A 20,363-nucleotide genomic window follows, 5' to 3' on the forward strand; every position below is an offset into this window, starting at 1 on the left:
ATAAGCTACTACCAGATACCTGACCCAGAGAAACTGAGATAATAATGTTGCTTGTGTTCAGCCACCAAGTTTGGGGTAATCTGTTATGCAACAATAGATAATATGGACACCCATATGCAAAACTAAGAACCTAACCTAGACAAAATGTATATAAAAATTAGCTTAAATGGTTCATAAATTTAAATGATTAAAATGTAAAATTTACCAAAAAAGGAAAATATTTTGACCTTGGACTCGGCAAAAAAAAAAAAAATCTTATATAATAAGAAAGTCTTTATCCATAAAAGGAAAAATTGATAAATTGGGCTTCAATAAAGTTAAAATATTTTCTTTGTGAAAGACACTACTAAGAGAAGGAAAAGAAACTACAGAGTAGAAGAAAATATTTGAAAGCCACATTTCACAGAGGACTTATATATTGAGTGTATATAAAGAACTCTGAAAACTTAAAAAGAAAAAAGCAACCTACTTTAACAATGGACAAAAGATTTGGACACTTTATCAATGAGAAATAATTTTCAAATTTAAAAAAAGACTTAGAACTGAGTGGGAAGATTTGATTTTAGATTAGTATAATATTTTTACAGGGAATCCAATAAATACTGGTATACAGAATCTAACAATATTCAAATTAAGTTGATGGCTTCTGCTTTCGTCCATGAGGAAGTAATAGAGTTGCCTTCCTGATATTAAAAACAATAAAACTGGATAGAATATTTGAGGGAATTTTTTCTGCGATAAATAACATGGCAAAGGACAATGATCCCTGTGAAAAGAGTAACATGCCAGGCGGGCCCTGGCTTCCTGACAGGGCCACGTCTGGACCCTGGTACTGGGAGCTGGAGCCCAAGCCAAGACAGCAGTCTCACTGAACTGAGGAGGGTGGAGTTCTGGAACTTTCAGGGCAGGGCACTAAAGAAAAGGGGGCTTTATGGAGGGTGGTCCAGAAAGCTGCATGGGTCTGAGACTGAGGTCTGGTCCGTGCATGCCCAGGCCAAGACACCATGATGTCTGTGAATGAATGGCTGCTGCAGGGCTGAGAGCAGCACAGAGATACCTGAGGACAGGCAGGGCTGAGGACCCTAGGTGTTCTTATGGCCTCCTTAACACTTCAGGTATTCAGTTAAGGCACCAGAAAGCCATGCCATAAAAATAAGAACAAAATTGAAATACACCAGCCCTAAGAAAGGATAAACCAAGCCTCAAAGGATTAGTGGGAATGGACAATAAATTAACTACCAGACAGATAGTGCTTTTAAGGAAGGCAACATAAACCAAATGCCCTACAACTTATCATCTATACTGCTCAGTGTACAATAAAAGAGTGTAAGAAGTATGAAAATCTGAACCATAATCAAGAAAAAAAAAAGCAGCCCATAGAAGCAGACAGTATGAAATCTCAGGACTTAGAGGAAAAGTTGGACATAATGAGTGCAAATACATGGACATCTCAGCAGAGAAATGAAAATTATAAAAAAAGAAAAAAGAACCGAATGGAAATTCTAGAAAACAAAAGTACACCATCTGACATGTAAACTTTACTGGATGGGCTCAATGACAGATTGGAGACCACATAAGACAGTCAGTGAACTTGAACACAGTTCAACAGAAATTATCCAATTTGAAGAACAGAGAAAAGACAAAGACTACAAAAGGATTGAACAAAGTCTAAGACACTTGTGGAACAATTTCAACTGGTTTAACATACATGTAAATGAGTCCCAGGAATAGAAAAGAAAGAGATGGGGAAAAAAGCATAAACTTGAAGACATAATGGAAATTTTACCTCAATTTGGTGACAAACATCAACCTACAGAGCCAAGATGCTTGGTGAACCCCAAGCCAGATACATACAAAGAACATCACAAACTAAGCACGCCACAGACAAACTATGAAACAAACCAAACCAAAACAAAAAGGAGAAAACTGTAAAATGCAGCCAGAGAAAACTGACACATTAAATGCACAGCAGCAACCTAAATGAGGTTGACTTCTCATCATAAATAACAGCTTCAAGAAGACGAATGCTACATAAATGAGTCAAAGACAGCTCCTGTATATTGGGCCCTAGGTTGCTTATTTATTCACAGCAAGTTGAGACCCACCCATTAGCTCTAAAGCCAGCTGGCACCAAACTCAGATTTTCATATATCCAGTTGTTTTAAATGTAGCCCAAAAAAGTAGATTTCTAGCCATCTGGAGCCTGCTGCTTGCTTTGCACCTCAAATCCACTAATTATAAATAAGACTTTGTGGCCATCAGGACCCCAAGCTGCTGCTGCTACCTTTTGGAGTTCTCAGACCCAGAGTCTCCCCGCTGTGCTGCTGAGTGACATCACCTAGACACATAAACCCCTTCTCGAGTTCCCCTTCCCTCACGCGTTACCTTGCCCTTGTCTCCCTCCTGATGGTGGCCGCATAAGCAAACCTGCTAAGGTACCACCCAAACAATATGTGTGGGTGCTACTGCCACCTCATGGTCGTATCTATTTCCTAGATCAGCCCCCAAATTCCTGGAACTCCCTACAACAACAGAAAAACATCTTTAAAGTGTTGAGAGAGAGAAAAAAACAAAACAAAAACTAGCCACTCCCAATTTTATATCTAGTGAAGATATCCTTTAAGAATGAGGGTGAAATAAAGATGTTTTCAGAGAATTGAAAGCTGAGAGAATAATTTGCTAGCATGCATACCCGCACCACGAGAAATGCTAAGGGAAGTTCTTTATATTGAAGGTAAATGATACTAGATGGAAAATCAGATTTACAGAGAAAAACGAAGAGCATCAGAGATGGTAAATATGTGGCTAAATATAAAAATCTATTTTTTCTCTTGTCTTTAAAACATAACTGATTACTAAAATCAAAACTCATAATACTGTATTATTTGGTTTATAACATATATATAATAAAATATATGACAAAACTGCCCAAAGAATAAAGAGGGGAGGATACATGGAATTATAAAAAACAAGCAAGGTAAACATGTCTTGAGATAAATTAATTATAAAAATATAAACTAAACCAACTACATAGTGAGCCTGTAATGCCACATACCAAGACAATAACAGGATCATGTAAAGGTCCATCGGTGTGAAGAGTTTCAATGTCATCTTCAATGTTATAATCCCATTCCACTCCAAGATCTATGAAGGTCTTCGACTTGGCTTCCTCCCCTTTGCCATTTAAAATATAGTGGCCTGTAGCCTGATTCTTAATTGCTGAAGGATGAAAAATGAGTAACCGGCATACATTTTATTTTATCATATTGCAGCTTTGAAGATCCATATTAAGTCTATCCCCTTCTATAAATGAAAGACTGTGTTTATGAGCATCAAAGCAATCGAAATGAGTGTTACTTCTGATAGGACTCCTACTTCATTCATTAGGCATTCAAAATTCTCAAGAAGCATTCCTAACCAGTTAAAAACAGTGGCAAGATGGTTAAATAAGAAATAAAAATTAACAAATATTCCCATTTGAAAACACTGCCGAAGAGGTCAACAGTTTCTAACCCATTCATCATATACATTTCCTCAGGAAGGTGGTAATATTTTTAAAATACAATTAACACAAATGATTTATGCTAAGACAGAATATAACATAATGTCTTTTTTTTTTTTTTTTTTACTGTGTATCTCTTTCAAGTTAAGGCAAAATATTGTAGGTACCCAAAACAGCTGAACTAATTTTTAGGCCAACAAACAATTAGTCCTTATGACTATAAAATTCTAAGGTCACATTACCTACTTATATGACCAGGAAAAGCTCTTTACTGGTGATAGAATTTGTAATATACTATAGATTTACTATACCTTATAAAATAAAATGCTTTCTCTAATGGATAAAAAATAACAAACGGGATTTCAAAGTTTGGAGGTACATCGGCATTTAATGATGTTAGGGAATAAAATTTCAAAAGTTGTTACCATTACCGAAAATGTGCAGAAAACATGAGTAGTTTTAGTTAAATGCATTTATTCCCCTTGAAATTTTTAAACTAGTCTAATTTTTCCAAGGAGAATAATCTGAATTCTAGAATCAAAAGTAGGGAATTTCAGTTACTGGAGAAAGAAATACAGCTAGACAGCAGAGACTATTTTGGAATCTAGTAGTGAATATACTTTAAATACCAAAAAGAAAAAAATTCTACGAAACACCATAAAACAATCCATTTTTTAAGTTACAGAAGTTTAGAAAAGTAATTTACTATAAATTTTCATAGGTTTGACAGATGCGTCAGTTTCAGAAATCTTAGTGCTTTTATAGCTCAAGGAATATGTGAAAGCTATGTTTACATTTGTACATTCGCTTTGAATACAAACCCCTTTAGAGTGACATTTCTATGTGATCCTCTCATAAAGGAGGAAAAGAATCTTCTTTTAGAAATTATAAACAGGATAATTTGCAGATAATAAACAGAAAACATGCAGAAAATGAATCTGCATGTGCCAGTCAGAAACTGGACACATAACATATATCAGGAAAATTTTTATTGGACTAGTAAAATCCAGATGTGATTGCTTTTCAGTCAAAGAACTTAAAATGCACTAAAAGAAGAGGCATGCAGTATGGCACCAACCAAAATATCAGAACTAATTTGTCAACATAAATATGGCAAATTTTTCTGATATTATTCTTAATTTAGTGCATTTTATTAACATTTATTTTTCTCATCTCCTAATACAGAGCAAAAATGCGTAACAAATTCAAACCTGTGAAATTATTTTTTTCCCTCATGTCATGATGAACCAACCCAGGTTTCACCAAAAGTTAAAACTCTAGTTTTGAATATTTCTTATTTTAGAGAAAGAATAGTTGGGAGAAATGACCAACAAAAATCACATGATAATGCATTTACATATAATTTTGAATTTTATGTGTATATATAGAGATACATACATATGTATCTCTATCTATATATTATTTCTTTGACATTTCTATGTCTTCAGTGCATGTTAAAGCAGAGCCAGCAGACAGAAACACTTACCAAGAATATGAGGAGAAGCCTCGTCTTCTTGGATTAACACATGTCTAGCACCAGGGGGTATATCGAACATCTTAAGGTACCCTTTGCATGTGTAGTAAATATTGGAGGGAGCAAAGAAGAAAACAAAAGCAACAACCATGGTTAGTCAGGCATTACATTCTAACTGCTCCTGTGTGCAGAAGAGGGCATCCATAAACCGAAAGAAGCAGTTTCAGAAATTAATTTCAAAGCATTGGTAGCTTTTGTGACATCTGGCATAAGATCAGAGGAATCTTTTTTTTAATTAAGTTGAGGAAAAAAAAATTAATCTAGTTTCTAACCCATTAGTCACTTATTTTGTGCTGACCTACAAATTGTATCAACAATAATTCAGGCAAATACTATACTCCCCTGTGTCCCTCCGATGTGATTTTAGTTTTCTAAACCATCCTTTTGAATAGGGGTCCATTTTTAGTGCAATTAGTTGGTGAACTTCTTGATATATTTTATCTGTCTATATACTATTTTAAAAGCCTAAGTGGCAAGTATAAACAGCTGAACTTCTAACTCATGAAATATCTTCAGATTTAAACACCTGCTTTATTCTAAAGAAATTACAAAAGAAAAATCCCTGAGTAGCTTTCATTTATATTGTGATCAGCAATTAATTTGAAAGCCTTAAACAAGTTTTAAAGGGGAATGTTTTAAAATATGTGCTGTAGATTTGGTTGGAATATGTCTGCAGGTTATGTTGTGCATTGCCTCTACACGTACCCTAAGTTCAATCTTCTAACTGAGAAATCACAAAACCAATATGCTGATTAGCTTGTCTTGGGTTTCAAGACATATCACATATCAATCGTATTGCAGTCATTGTCTTATATAACAAACTTTCTTAGTATTATCACATGTCCTAAAAATTATCTTAAGATCGTTTAGAATTAAGATCCTAACCATAACTCAACAATAATCAGGGCAAATAGAGAAAACAAGATGTTTTACCTCGCTTGTAAGAAAAAAATGAATATAGGAAGATTATGCAACTTAAACACCTTCATTACATCATGAAACCTATAATTCATATATTACAAGTATTGACAGAAATTCAGTTATAAATACAAAATTGCTTATGGAATCAGAAAGAAATCTGTTTTTCTGTCATTTCCTATATTGACAATTATTACCTTTGTGTAGATTTACCTAACTCTTTTACAATATTTATTAGTGTCTTAACTAAATGGAGTGGTCATTTTGGGGTCAGGGTTTTCAGCACCTGAGCCTGGGTGATACTCAGTACCTGAAATGTACCATGTTTGCCTGAGTGCAATAGCTGGAAGTAACATGCTTAAGATGCCAAGTGTAGCAAAACAGCTTGATGCCATTTATGGATGCCCATCTTTCTGCAGTTTGCTACAACTTACCCAGTACATTTTTAGCTTCCCTTGTTTCAGCAAGAGAAATATTACGAGCTCCTTTGGGTAAAGTGAAGGCGCCTCTCATCTTCCCTTAAATAGAATGTCTTTAATTAGTGGAGGGTTCATGTTTATCAAAGTCTTGCTGTTTCATTGACTATACTATAAGCTATATATATTTTATCAGGTAATATATAAAATATGTTCCATAATTTTATATGTTGAAGTCAAAATGCATTTATAACACTTAGCTAATGCCAGTAAACTGTTAATAGTCAATGAAAGTAAGACTAAGTGTGAATGAGGAATGATATAGGTGATTTGAAGTTGAATACTTGCAGATTTCATTTTCCAGCAACTTGAATTCTTTACGGCACCTCTTGCTTAAATTTTTCCCTGTTGGAAAAGGTTAATTAGTCTATTGAATAACTACAATGATAACATTAGTTCAAAGAAATGGATGTTAGATTATCTTCAAACAGTTTGAATCTGTATGACTGATTAAAGCTCTCTTCTCTTCTTCAGAACTTGATTCACAGGTTTAGCATAATTTTTGAGGTATCTGAAAAAAAGTATCACTGCCTTTTATTACACATAATATAGAATGGATAATAATGGTAAAAACCATTTTCTTTACATTCATTCACTCTGGGAATAAAAAAATTAATTATTTTACACCTAAACGAACAATACGTAACTGCAATAAAGAAAGCACGGTGAATTATTTCACATTAAGATGGAGAAAATCACGTTACTCCACCAAAACCATTGTATATGTATATAATTCTAATTCTGTTTGCTTTATTAAAATAATACAATCAGCCAGAAATGGCAATATTTGATTTTTAACAATTTTCAAAGTACAAAGCATAGTAAATTATCACACAGGAATAGCAGAGATATCAGTAACTAGAGTAGGGAATGCTTAAGAAAAACACATTAGAATACAGTCAACTACCTCTGTCTAGCTCTAAATATATCAAAGAGCAAAGCTGATATGTGTGGAAATGGCTTGCGCTGTGTACCTGGGGTATAATGGGAGCAAAAAGAACTAAGAGAATTACTCTATTTGGATAAACAACAGTTTTTTATACTTCTTATTTTTCTAAAAGGAAAAATTAGCGCTATGACAATGTGCTCAAAGTAAACCAAATCTTTGTTTTTGTTTTGTTTTATCTTGTTTTCTGTTATTCTATAAGAGACTATATCTTGGATGTAAGAGAAGCTTTTCAAGGGAAGCTTCACATTAAATTTATCTTTAAATGCTGAATTCTCAGAGACATTTGTCCAATAAATTTGTGGAATAACTGAATAATATTTGTTACAAATTTAAAGAAATTATTCAGTAATCAATGTTTATATCTAAGTCTTATGAAAATTCCAATGAATTATTATGAAAATACTAATAATTTTGCATATTATTTGCTTTTGGTTCCATCTGACGAACCTTCACCACAGGCCATTGACTGTGTAACAAGCAGAGAAATTCAAACACATAAGCAATTATACCTCAGGTTATTTTTTGGTTGTATGTACCTCAAATTTGTTTGATATAAACTTGTAAATATTATGTGAAATACAGACCCTAGATTTATAGATTTATAAATAGGATAAACTTGTTCACTTATAAAAGAAGCAAAATGAATGTAATATTTTTAAAGTTGTATTTAAAGTTTTATAATATTTTTAACTTCTGATCAACAATTTATGTGCAACAGAAAATTCAAGATAAGCATTAATTCTAATAATTAGGTTTAATGCATTTTATTAAGGACACAGAATTAAACAAAACACAGATTTTAACTACTATAATTGATATTGGTTTTATTTGTTCCTTATCTACATTTAGTAGATTTATTTTTTATCATGGACACTATGAGTATGAGTTGTCAAAGTTGTTAAAATAATTCCTTAAAAGGTAATCTGAATAAAAATAAATCAGCAGCTAATTTTTTTATGTTTATAGAGAAAGTGCGGCATTCCTAAAAGAAGTCTCAGACAAATGCAAATCATGGAGAAGGATACTGAATTCACGAGAGACCTCATCTTACCAAGTTTCCTGGGTGTTCTGGTAAACGTCCCCTTTACGGTTCGACAATGGGAATTATCTCCTCCACAGACCCCACACTTATCCTCAACCTTGTTAGAACCGATTTCTTTATCACAGCCCACTTTCTGGGGAGAGAAGATATTAAATGTAGCTAAGTTCAACGTGCCAAGTAAAGGTCAGCCTCCTGGAGAATGATACACCATTTGTTTCATCATCGGCCCACAGACAGGAACCAATATTCCTCTCTAGCTCTGATTTTTAATCCCTCAGTCTTTTAAAGAACTACTATGAAATAAAATGACTTGTACTCTGGGCAGTAAAGTATAAATTTCCCTCGGTCTAATGAAGTGGTTCCCCTGTCATACATAGGCAATCATCAAACATTTGTGGAACGCAGAATTTGTAGCTGATGCTGAGGAGACAAAATTAAGAGGCGTTTCTCCCTTGTTGCCTTCATATTTATAAAGATGAATACTAAAATAGTGAGTTGTCTATTAGTACAGACTTTACAAGTTGGTAAGGGATGTGAGACAAAACATCACAGATGTAGTGGAGATTTTCATAGTGCCCTGAAGGAACAGACGGTGTGGAAAGGCAATTCAAGAATAAAAAGGGATTAAAACAGAGCCACAGAAGTCATCAAAAGTGGGTTCAGGTAATAATATGTGAACCATACCTAAACTAATGGAAAGTTAGAGTTGTATGTTGGTGAAGAATAGTGAAAGATCTGCAAATCACAGGCTGTGGAAGGCACTGAATATCAGGAAGAGTTTATATTTTCACACTACTTTAACAGGGAACTACTGAAAAGTTTTCTGAACTGGGGTAGGTCCTTAATATAAATCAGTGTTGGATAATGATAATGATACTGCACTCATAAGTTTGGGATGAGAGTGAGCAGAGAAAATACCGACAACACACACATTTAATGCACCAGATACTGTGGGAGGTGAAACATGAACAAAACACAGATTCTACTTTAGGGAAATTTTTGTTCAGCTGTGAGGCATCTGCGAATTTGAGATTCTTTTATATAACACTTTAGTTATGCTGAAGTGGAAACGAATCAAACAGGAGCAATGTGTTCGGTTAATAAGGATAATTTCTTATCACTTTAACCTGTGAACATGAACAAAAAGTAAACTGCATTAAAAAAAAAGATTAAATGGGCAAAAGACAGTTTTTGCATCTTCACTAGTACTTTTGTTCTGATGTGGAACTCAGTGTTTAAACTTAGAATTAATTGGAAGGTGAGACAGGGAGAAAGAGAAGTTTCTATCATCTTTTAAACAAACGATAAAACACATTTAGCATTGAATTTTTTTTTTTTTTTTTTTTTTTCCGGGACGCGGGCCTCTCACTGTTGTGGCCTCTCCTGTTGCGGAGCACAGGCTCCGGACGCTCAGGCTCAGCGGCCATGGCTCACGGACCCAGCCGCTCCGCAGCATGTGGGATCTTCCCGGACCGGGGCACGAACCCGTGTCCCCTGCATCGGCAAGCGGACTCTCAACCACTGCGCCACCAGGGAAGCCCTAGCACTGAATTTTTTAAAAAGACTTGGTATTGTATTAGTGGATGGCTACTATAATATACTCAAAGCCAAGGCATGGTTCCCAAGTTGTATTCCCAGCCTTGAGGTATCAGAGGAAGCCGCCAAAAATGCATTTGGCTGGAAATTAGGAAAACTAATTAAATCTTGATTTTGCCAGTGACCAAAGTTTGATTTGATTAATTGCAATTTCTTCCCATTTTAGCTTAGCTACTGAACTATTCATAGATTCTCATTGTAATGTGATCTCAGATAAGAGTTAAAATATTTTTGAAAATATGCAGATGAATGAAAGGAAAAGTAGAATTGCACACTACTGTACGAAGCTTTGGGGGAAGCAATCTGAACTCACCACACACTCTCCGCGCACACATATGCTGTATGGGTCTTTGTAAGAGCAGCGCGTTCCGTCATGCACCAGCTGTTTCATATAAGCAACATCTCCAGTCTCTTTGGATTGACAGTAAAGGTGGCATCTTTTCTTGGCTGCATAAGATGGAGGATTAAGTCGACTATTTATGTAAAATGGTATATTTGAACAGTATAGCTTATTTTGTTTGTAAAATATACAGTTTCAATGTGGTTTCCTGAAAACAAATTGTATAAATAAATAAAGAGTAGGGGAAAAGTATGCATACTTGGCATATTTGTTTAAACCAGGGTGACCCTACGCTTTGACATCTAAACTGGGATAATTTTGACAGTGAAAAGGGGCTCTATTAATAATATACACAGGGACAATAGGTATAAACTGGGACTGTCCCAGGCAACGCAGGTCGTATGGCTGGCTACCCTAGATTTAACCACAGCTGTTCAATAAATTTCATTCAGCATCAATTTAGTTTTAGTGACACTTAGAGCACTGAAAGGGTTTCTCTTTTTTTTTTTTAAAAAATTAATTTTATTGAAGTATAGCTGTTTACAGTGTGTTAGTTTTAGGTGTACAGCAAAGTGACTCAGTTATACATATACATATATCTATTCTTTTTCAGATTCTTTGCTCATATAGGTTCTCATAGACCAAGCTTACCAATTTTATAGTTTCATTGCCTGTCTTCATCTATGCCATGACCTCATTTCTCATTCACATCTCAAAATTACACTTTCAGAACTCTATTGCAACAACGATCAGTGGTCTAATGAACTCGTATAAGATGACCAGCAGGTGAAGTATTGTAAGCATTAGTAATATAAAAGTCCAACTATTGTCTGTTCTGCAAATGAATATATGTTTAATACTAAATATATGTTTAATACTAAAAGTTTCACCATGGTAGTGTGAGTCTTTCCAAAATTTATTACATTCCTATTATATGCCAAGCACTGACTTAATCTTTGATTTCATTTTTCCCCCAATTTTGTTTTCCAAACACAGAATGACAACTTGGTGAAAAAAACCCTGCGGTATATACCAAATACCAAGATGTGCATCCTCTGCCCATCCTCATTTCTGTATTCCCACTCATCCCATTGTAATTAGATTCTGCCACTTTTCTCCTCAGCCCTAGGTAGTCTCATGTCTACTCACTTCCCATCTCTTCCCCGTCTTAGGGTTTCTCTTTTGCTTGACTCAAAGGCCTAGTATAGTTTTTGCTTCTTGCAGGATCTCATTAATTAAATCTAAGTTATGTGACTCACTTCCCCAAAATAAATCAAAATAATGCATTGCAATTTTGAATTCCTACACATATGCATCTGTCCTTTAAAACAGCTTTTAAACTGAACTCAGCAGTGTATTATATCACACAGTAATTCTGTAACTGCTTTTTATTCACTCAAGTAAGAAATATGTCAAGAAGTTCCCATTTGAACAGATTTAACCGAAAATTCAGGGGTAAGAAGTGAAACATGACAAGGGAATTTCCAAGTATATTTCTTGATAACCAGTGTACAGTACAAAAGTAAAAGGTTATGAAGTGCCTTTTGTTATTAAATAATGGTCTTTGTCTTATTCCTGACTTGGTTGTAAAATAACTATATTTTTCTCTAGTTATTCAGAAAGGAAGGATCACAATATTCCAGAAGCCTTTCCTAGTAGAGGGATTTCAGTTGCATGAGGAGACTCAACATCTCTCCCAGGCGTTGCTTTCTACTTGTCTTTCCAGTAGTGATGGTGGCAGTGCTGCTTCCCAGGAGCTATGCCATAATTCTCACCTCTCTAGAGAAAGGCGTATGTTAGCCTTATTCTTGGAAACCCGGGAGGACCTACCCCTATAAGCACCAAGTTTTCTAAGTTACCAAGTAGAGATCAAGAGTCCAAGGGATTGCATGTTGACAAAGCTTAAGCTCTAAGTAACCATCCACACAGCAGGAAAAGCGAGGGCATCTTACTCACAGTCGGGATGTTCATATGGCAACCAGTGGTGTTTGGTATTCTGGTATTCAAAGTGGGAGTTACGCTGCTGGCACTGCTGGGCTCTGAAGTCCTCAAAGTGTTTTTGGCATTCTTCTGTATTACAAAGCTGGTACTCAAAATTAACACCAGGACAATCCTGACCACCATTGATGGGCCTAAAGAAAAGACAACATTTAAAAAGGCCTTTTGGCTCTGGTCCAGCAGTTGAAGCTTGCAGACACAGTGCTGGAGGACAGAAAGCCAAGGCTTCTGAGCTGCCAGCACAAAGTGAATGAACTCATACTTCCTACTTTCAATCCCTTTCCAAAAGCACTATCCTCTCCCTGCTGAGGTTTGGTGGTGGGAATTCCCAAACTCAACTTACATCAGTGTATTTTAAAGCAGTGTATTTTTCAAAACACTGCTTTAAAATATTAAAGCAGTGTATTTTAAATGCACAGCAAAAGTATATAAAGAAACAAAAAACAGGTATATGGTCTCAGGAAAATTATATTTTATATCATGTATAAAACATGTAGAAGCAACCCAAAGAAACACTGATCACAGCTCTATGCCTCTGTTTCCTAATATGTAAAATGAAAATAATAATCCAATCTTCCTTAGAGAAACACTGTGAGGATTAAATGAGTTAGCATGTTTAAAACACTTAGAACAGAGTGCGGCTCATGGTGAACCCTCGCTGTTCTAACTACTATAAGGATAACTTCTCCCCCAACAGTTCGTTGGCCTTCTTTCACCATCTTCCCGTCACCAGCTCTGAAGCATTCTTCTCCTAACTCGGAAGTGACGGAGCCTCTGGTTGGTGTTGCTCCTGCCGGCAGGCCTGACCTTCCTCCAGCGGGTCTCACAGCCTTGGTGCCCAGGTCCTAAGAGCACAGCCATCTGCTTTCCCCGCTCAGCTCCTTAATCCTCCTAAACAGCAATTTCTTTAACAATCTCTAATCTTAACCATGGACTACTCTTCACAAGATTGATAAATGGGGATTTACCCAAAATAGAAACTTGAACCGTTAGTTTTCATGTTCTGTGTTTTACATGTACTTCAAGAAACAGAGCATTAGCGACATGACATTGAAGCATTTTCTGGTCTATCCCAATAACCAGAATGACAGGAGTTATACTCACATTGGATTATTGCACTGGCGTGTTCTAAAGCGAACACCAGTTCCACAGGTCCGGGAACAGGAGCCAAATTTGGTCCATGATCCCCAGTTGCCATCTTGTTTTTGCTGATTAGCATTCTTCCACATGCAATGACCCTTATAGCACCACTTAGGGAAACGACACAAAGCAATCATGAAAATCGTGCGTATGCTAAAGCTGAAGTTGTTATACAAGAATCACCAAGCGAAGAACTTCATTTCTTTTTAATTTTCTTTTTCAGGCAAAAATACACTTAAAATTATCTCAAAGCAGTGCCCTGTACACTGGGTAATTTAGACTTGCATTTTTAAGTATAAAATTAAAATTAAAAAAATAACATTCACTCAGACAAGGTTTTAAATGACACATTTACCAGAGAGTATCAAACATCATAATCAATAAGGATGATCTGAGCACCCAACTTGCCCAGTAGGTGCTATTCTACCCTTCATCCCTCATTATCTATGTTACTGGAGTTTTTTAAGGGCAATCTGCTCGCCTTTAAAATAATGACAGGAAACCATATGTCTTAATTTAGAAAATAATTAACATAACATATCTAAAACATACATAACTTTCAAAACACTTGTACATAATTGTTAAAATTTTCCTTCACAATGATTCTGAGAGATATATGATCTTTACCTTTCTGATGAGGAAAACTGGGACCCGGAAAGGACCATGAGTAGTGTAAGACTCTCTGACCGGAAAAACTAAGTGGGGAGTACTAAAACATGGATACTGTAGAGGCCTAGAGCTTACAGTACCCAGCACACAGCAGATGCTCAAAAGGTGTTAGTTCTTTTCCCTTCCAACATTTTGACTCACTTTTTTATCGTACATACAATGAAAGTGTTTCTTAAAACTCAATTCTGGGAAATTGAAACATAACACAAATATATTTAGGGAAGTTGGATGTTCAGAGTTGGTTTACAGAATACCTTTTTCATAAAGCAAAAATGAATCAACTCATTGTTGCTTCTGTTTTTTCAGTCAGAAGTCTGTAATACTGAATACTGAATTTTCCCAAAGCAACACACTGTACAAGTTTAGCATAGTGCCTAAGAGTTTAAACGTGAATAATGGAAGATTTTATTATTATTATCATGTTTGTAATTCTCATAGCCAGTACAGTTTATACACATTCGAAATAGAGCTTTAAAGGGCTTCAGAAGACCTAAAAGCTATATAAATCTTCTTTGCCAGGTTTTGGTCCTATCTACAATATCTTATTTCCAAACTAGTCAAAGCTCTTCAACTTGAGCTCTTAACATCCCTTTGTTTTGGGTTTCATGATCTTTCCCCTCCTGAGTAGCGTAGCTTGGCACTGGGCCAGTTTCTGAGCATTTGATCCTCACTACGTAACTTGAGATTGAAACTTCTGGGCATCTTTCCCCAAAGAGCAAGGCCAAATCTTCTGTACAAGTTCACATGACTTTATTTCTGGACAACTTTCACAAGGAATGGGATGCCAGCAAGTAAATCAAATCCCATTAGGGCCCAGATACTCGGCTGAGCTGCCGCTTCCTATTCTATCAGCAGGGCGCTGTATAGTGGCCTCGAAGATGTCAGGTCCTAATCCTTAAAAGCTGTAAATGTTACCTTATTTGGAAAAGAGTTTTTGCAGATGTAATTAAGTAAGAATTTTTAGATGGGGAGATTATCCTGGATTTTCCAGGTGGACCCTAAATGCCATCACATGTATCCTTATAAGAGAGGGGCAGAGGGAAATTTATACACAGAAGAGAAGGGGGCAATGTGGCCACAAAAGCAGAGACTGGAGTGGTGCAGCCACAAGTCAAGGAATTCAGTCAATCACCAGAAGCTGGAAGGGCTAAGGACAGATTCTCCACTAGCGTCTCTGGAGAGAGTATCATTCTTCCCACACATTGATTTCAGCTCAGTGAAAACTGATTTTGTTCTTCCAGCCTCCAGAACTGAGAGAGTAGTTTTCTGTTAATTTAAGCCACTAAGTCTGGGGTAATTTGTCATAGCAGCTATAGGAAACTTGTACACAGTGTTCATGCATTCCCACAATGAAACTTTATGTACTATGGTTTTCTTAAAAATGACGATACATGTTATTTAAAGATGATTATTATGCAACGTATCTTAAATCTTTATTGTATAAATAGATTATACTCACTTTTCCAGCAGCACATTCGGTCCCATCAAGTGGGGGTCCTTTTTTAGTCTTACAAAAGTAGGGATTATCAGGATGGCTACACCAAAGCTGTTTACATGGGTCAAAGGTTCGGAACTAGAAGAGAAAAAAACCAAACTGTCAGCGACATAGAGATGGAATGACTTGTACCAACAACACCTTCTACACAGTTTCTTCAAGTCATGTTTTTTTGCATATTTTAATTTCAAGTTAATAGTCAAACTTGTGGCATGTTAAGAAAACAAACAAACACTGCCTAAGAATTCCAAGTAAAGAATACTTTCCTTCCACTTTTCTAAAATAACACTGATAAACAATGATTTGTCTGGGATTCTTCTGTTGACTTTTCTATTCTTTATGCCATTTCTATCTTATGGTTTTCAAATAGACAATATTGGGATTTTTAAAAGAATGAGTAATTATTATGAACATTTTAAATATGAAAACATTATAGTGGTTTTGCAGCTCTCAAGCCATCAGAATGGCTTCTCTTTAACCCTGCATGGATGAACCAGTCAGAAATAAATAATAAAAATGACCATCATAATGAGCCAACTAAAAGCAGAAAATATTTGTCAAACTTTCTGTGTAAGATAATGTATTCCAGGTATAACAAAATATACAATACATTCATATAGTTTGTAAAGTACTTTCCATATATTTGATCTTCGTTACAATCTGTGGCTGAGAAATACGGGTTATAAGGTAAGAATATAGTTATGGATACAATAAGACAGTAACAGAGATAGACCAGAATCTTAGTCTTCTCACTCTTAAGGATGTCTTTCATTTTCCTAAAACACTACATTATAATATCCAAATGTTAAGCACACATATTTGTGTTACTGTTTCCTCATCCGCTCTCTAACGGTAAATATCTTATCATTCTTTAGATAAATTAAAAAATATATATGTATATATATCAAACAGCAGTTTACCCACATCTTCATTGCCTACACCACTAATTATCCAGATACAGACTCACGGTCATAGCTTTTTTTTTTTTAATTAGTACTCATTTTGGATCTTGGTTTTTTGTTCTAATTCCTATTACCTAATGCAGAAATTGTAATTTTCTACACTAGTGAGCCAAAGCTTTAGAATTCTCAGGTCAGAACATTATCGCAGGTCATTAGGAGCTGACCGTGTATACCTTACAAACAAACCAAATATCTGTATATATCTGCATATGGAGGAATTCAAACAGCAGATCAACTTCTTTTGATGAAATACTTTTTTTTCTTGCTTTAACAAATAAAGCTTTCTCCAACATATAAAAAGCCCTATTTACCAGATGTGTGACTTAAGCAAGTTGCTTAATCTCTGTAAGTCTTGGCTTGTTCATCTGTAAAATAAAAGTATACCAACTCCCTTCTAGCCTGTCACAAGGATTAAATAAGATAGTATATTTAAAGCACTTAGCTTTAGCAATGTACTGACATAGCAAAGACAAAATTGTTGGTTCATATTCTTGCACCAGTGAGTCTGTAAATGTCACCAAACAGGAGCTAAGCAAGTAGATTTCAATATGCAAAATCTAAATTGACTGTAACATACCGCAGTGCACATTTTATAACCAACACCAAAGTCAAAACGACATTGCTCATCCATAGAATAATTGATTCCAGGAAGTTCTGGGAGTTTGGGCCAGTCATGTTCAAAAGGGTCATCAAGGAGACAGTCATAGGAACTGTAGGAAGGAAAATACTGCATGTAGTTAAATGTTCATTTTTTTATCATGTTCCAATGAAAAAGTATTCTTAGGTTACATACTCGGGAATTTCATCAGATCATAAAGCAAGGTTACAAAAGCATACCTTTTAAGGTTTTTAGTTTCAGCCCCATTTAGAAAAAGACCATTCATCTTTATTCATCCCAGGAAAATAAGCCAACCATACTCAGAAACACAGTAGAACCATGACAACCTTGTTCGTGTCCCTAGCTGAACCCGCCCATGGTGTGGCAGGGCAGATCCTGACCCCTATGTTACAGAGTATAGGTGGTACCCTATGCAGGCATCGCATGACCATCCCCTCCTTAAATCAACTTTGACCGTTAGTCAAAGATTCCATAAAGAATTTACTAAAAGGAAACCACAGTAAAAAAATTCACTTAAATTCTAGGCTCATGGCTTAAAATATTGCAATTACATTGTGGAACTGTGCCAAAAGCTGAGTCAGAAGAAAATGTTTATCATGAACAAAAGTTTTCATTCCCTGGGAGTTTGGTTCTGATCAAGGTCCTAAGAGCCAGTTTCACGTCTGTATTTCTACTATAACATTCTCATGACACGCAGAAGGAGACATACTGAATGTATCTTTTCAGTTCTTGGCCGCTGCAGCGGGACCAGTGGTAACGATGAAATGCTGCTTGCACCAAAGGAGCCATGACACTTCCCATGGCAGTCTCATCACCGCACCTGTTGCCTTGTCCATCATGCTCCATTCCCAGCCTAGAACACAAAGCGAGACCTTACTGGTAAGAATCATCATAGGGGCCATGGCTTTGGCATAATTTCTGTTTTGAAAATAAGTACAGGAAAATAGGTATTTTTTAAGTTAATGTGGCTTTTGTGGAGAAGTCACAGACACTGTGAAACTGAGAGCAATCTGACACAAATGCCTTTTTTATTCTATAGCTATGAAAAGCCCAGGAGTGTCTCTGCAAGCCAGAGTCACTCATTTAGTTTCAGTGCATGACCTCTTCACTGTTTTCAGCCCCTCAAACTTGGCAAGGGATGAGAGTTGCATGCTGGCATGCACTCTGCCCGAAGTATGAACAATACTGAGAGAAGCAGACAGAAAAGACCTTGTTTATTTCGCTTTATAGCTGTCAGCAGTGACTTACACATGGCCAGTTTCATGGGCTACTACAAAAGCAGATGAAAAACCATCCTCATGATTCAGGGTACAACTTCTCACTGGATGACACATGCCTGTGACTGGAGCATATCCTGTAGAGAATAACAATTACTTTCATTTTCATTTTATGAGAAAACCCATTAAGAATTACTACTGGACCTTTGCCTAGGGGGGAAAAAAAAGCTTTTCAGGAAACAGAGGCAGTATTATTTCTCTGCTAGCATTGCACCACATTCTCTTGGGAAAGCCACAGGTAATGGGCTCTAAAAAGATTCATTGGGTCTGCATTTTCTCCTCTCTTAAGGGAAGGAACTGCCTGGGGTTACCATTCTGTTCTGCCCACCAACTAAGCTCTGTCTTTCTGCTGTAGTGAATGGTCCTTCATATCACGGTACTGATGAAGGGAGCCAGAAATTCCACCAACGTTGAAAAGAAAACGGTCAGTCTAATTTTTTCCGAAGTCTACATTAGAATGTATTAGATAAATGTAAGCTGACTTTGGAAGAAAGCTCTTTGGCAGCAGACATTTCCCATGGCATCTCCCTTCCCATTCCAAACAGTTAGTGGAAATCACACCACATTTTACAGCATCCCCTCTGTACCCCAGATGGACACTCACTATTGTAAAGGAGAGTGTAATTTATCATAGTATTTAGGTGGCATTTAGCATTGCAAATTCCACAGAAGTCACTGGAAGCAACAGAAAGAAAGTGTATGCTTGGCTGATGCATGGAGGAAAGTGATGGTGGAGATCTGAACATTTGAACAGACTCCCTGATTTAGGATTACTTTTGAAAAGTCATGCCCTTAAGTTTTTCTTCTACATATTAATAGAAATACCTTGCATTCCAGCAGGTCCGAAGTCTTGCCTGGTTAAGAAAATTGCATGATCATGGTGTTCAGAATGATTGGGATCAGATTTTTGTTGTTGGCAAGCCCAGCGACACACGTTCTCCAAGCTCCTGGATGGGTTTCCCCTTTCTATGAGGCTGATGGACTAGGAGGAAACAATATGTTAAAGACATACACAGCATTTTCCCAAAGGCTTCCTTTAATAACGTTCTCTGAAATTAACATTTGAGATTACAGTAATTAAATAATGTACAATAATATTATCGGGGGCTTACTTGGAAATAAATACTTATTTGGAAATAAATATTTCCAAATACTCTCATTTGGAAATTCTACATGCCCATGAGGGATACCTTTATGATCGATATTACCTGTGTGAAAGGTGGCTGACACCATTAATGGAAATACGTGACACTGAGATTCTTTTGCTGTCGTGAAGCAACTCAATATTAATCAACTGGGTAAAAATTCTAGTAAGAATTCCTGATTTAGCTTTGATTTTTAGTTTCATAAATATTAAGGACAAAAATAGAGGATACATGGAAAGATTTGGGCGTGAAACTTTTTTTCCCAGAGATGTTAAAGTGAAAGATTTTCAGTTTCAATTTTTTTTGGGGGGGTCCAAAATTAATCAACATATGGGAAGAATATAAGTTCTTCAATGAGCTGGCAAAGCTGGTGGAATCTTCGATTTGAGGAACAGTCAAATTATGTAAACCTCACACTGAAAAAAAACCCTACCCTTTTTTTTAACCTCACAGCAATGAAGAGGGGTGTACTCATATCCTGCAATTCCAAGAGATGGATTGACGTTCCTTGGAATGCTTCTACTATCACATTATTGTCAGGAGTTAAAAGTTCAGAGGGAAAGGCCCCAACCTTCAAGAACCCAGGAGCCATACTTCCCTGAGAAGTTCTGATGGAATGAGAAATTGAACTTGGAACTCAAAATTAGTCCCTACTTGGCTGACCGGCTGAGAGCTTTGTTACATTTCAGCAAGTGTTTTTT

General features: G+C 36.2%; 1 protein-coding gene across 1 annotated transcript in view; it reads right to left on the reverse strand.

The window, feature by feature from the left end:
- ADAMTS3 (ADAM metallopeptidase with thrombospondin type 1 motif 3) overlaps positions 1 to 20,363 on the reverse strand; it is a 288,169-nt gene that overhangs the window by 15,964 nt on the left and 251,842 nt on the right. The window contains exons 7-17 of the mRNA XM_024754124.1: positions 19,343 to 19,499; positions 18,489 to 18,594; positions 17,950 to 18,093; positions 17,199 to 17,331; positions 15,624 to 15,737; positions 13,460 to 13,605; positions 12,314 to 12,489; positions 10,331 to 10,464; positions 8,431 to 8,554; positions 4,989 to 5,069; positions 3,056 to 3,219 (exon numbers count right to left, since the gene is read on the reverse strand). Coding sequence (XP_024609892.1) covers positions 3,056 to 3,219; positions 4,989 to 5,069; positions 8,431 to 8,554; positions 10,331 to 10,464; positions 12,314 to 12,489; positions 13,460 to 13,605; positions 15,624 to 15,737; positions 17,199 to 17,331; positions 17,950 to 18,093; positions 18,489 to 18,594; positions 19,343 to 19,499 — 1,479 coding nt within the window. The remainder of the gene's footprint in view (positions 1 to 3,055; positions 3,220 to 4,988; positions 5,070 to 8,430; positions 8,555 to 10,330; positions 10,465 to 12,313; positions 12,490 to 13,459; positions 13,606 to 15,623; positions 15,738 to 17,198; positions 17,332 to 17,949; positions 18,094 to 18,488; positions 18,595 to 19,342; positions 19,500 to 20,363) is intronic.

The sequence above is a fragment of the Neophocaena asiaeorientalis genome, unplaced genomic scaffold, assembly GCF_003031525.2.
Source record: "Neophocaena asiaeorientalis asiaeorientalis breed wild unplaced genomic scaffold, Neophocaena_asiaeorientalis_V1.1 scaffold148, whole genome shotgun sequence".
NCBI classification, from domain to species: domain Eukaryota; kingdom Metazoa; phylum Chordata; class Mammalia; order Artiodactyla; family Phocoenidae; genus Neophocaena; species Neophocaena asiaeorientalis.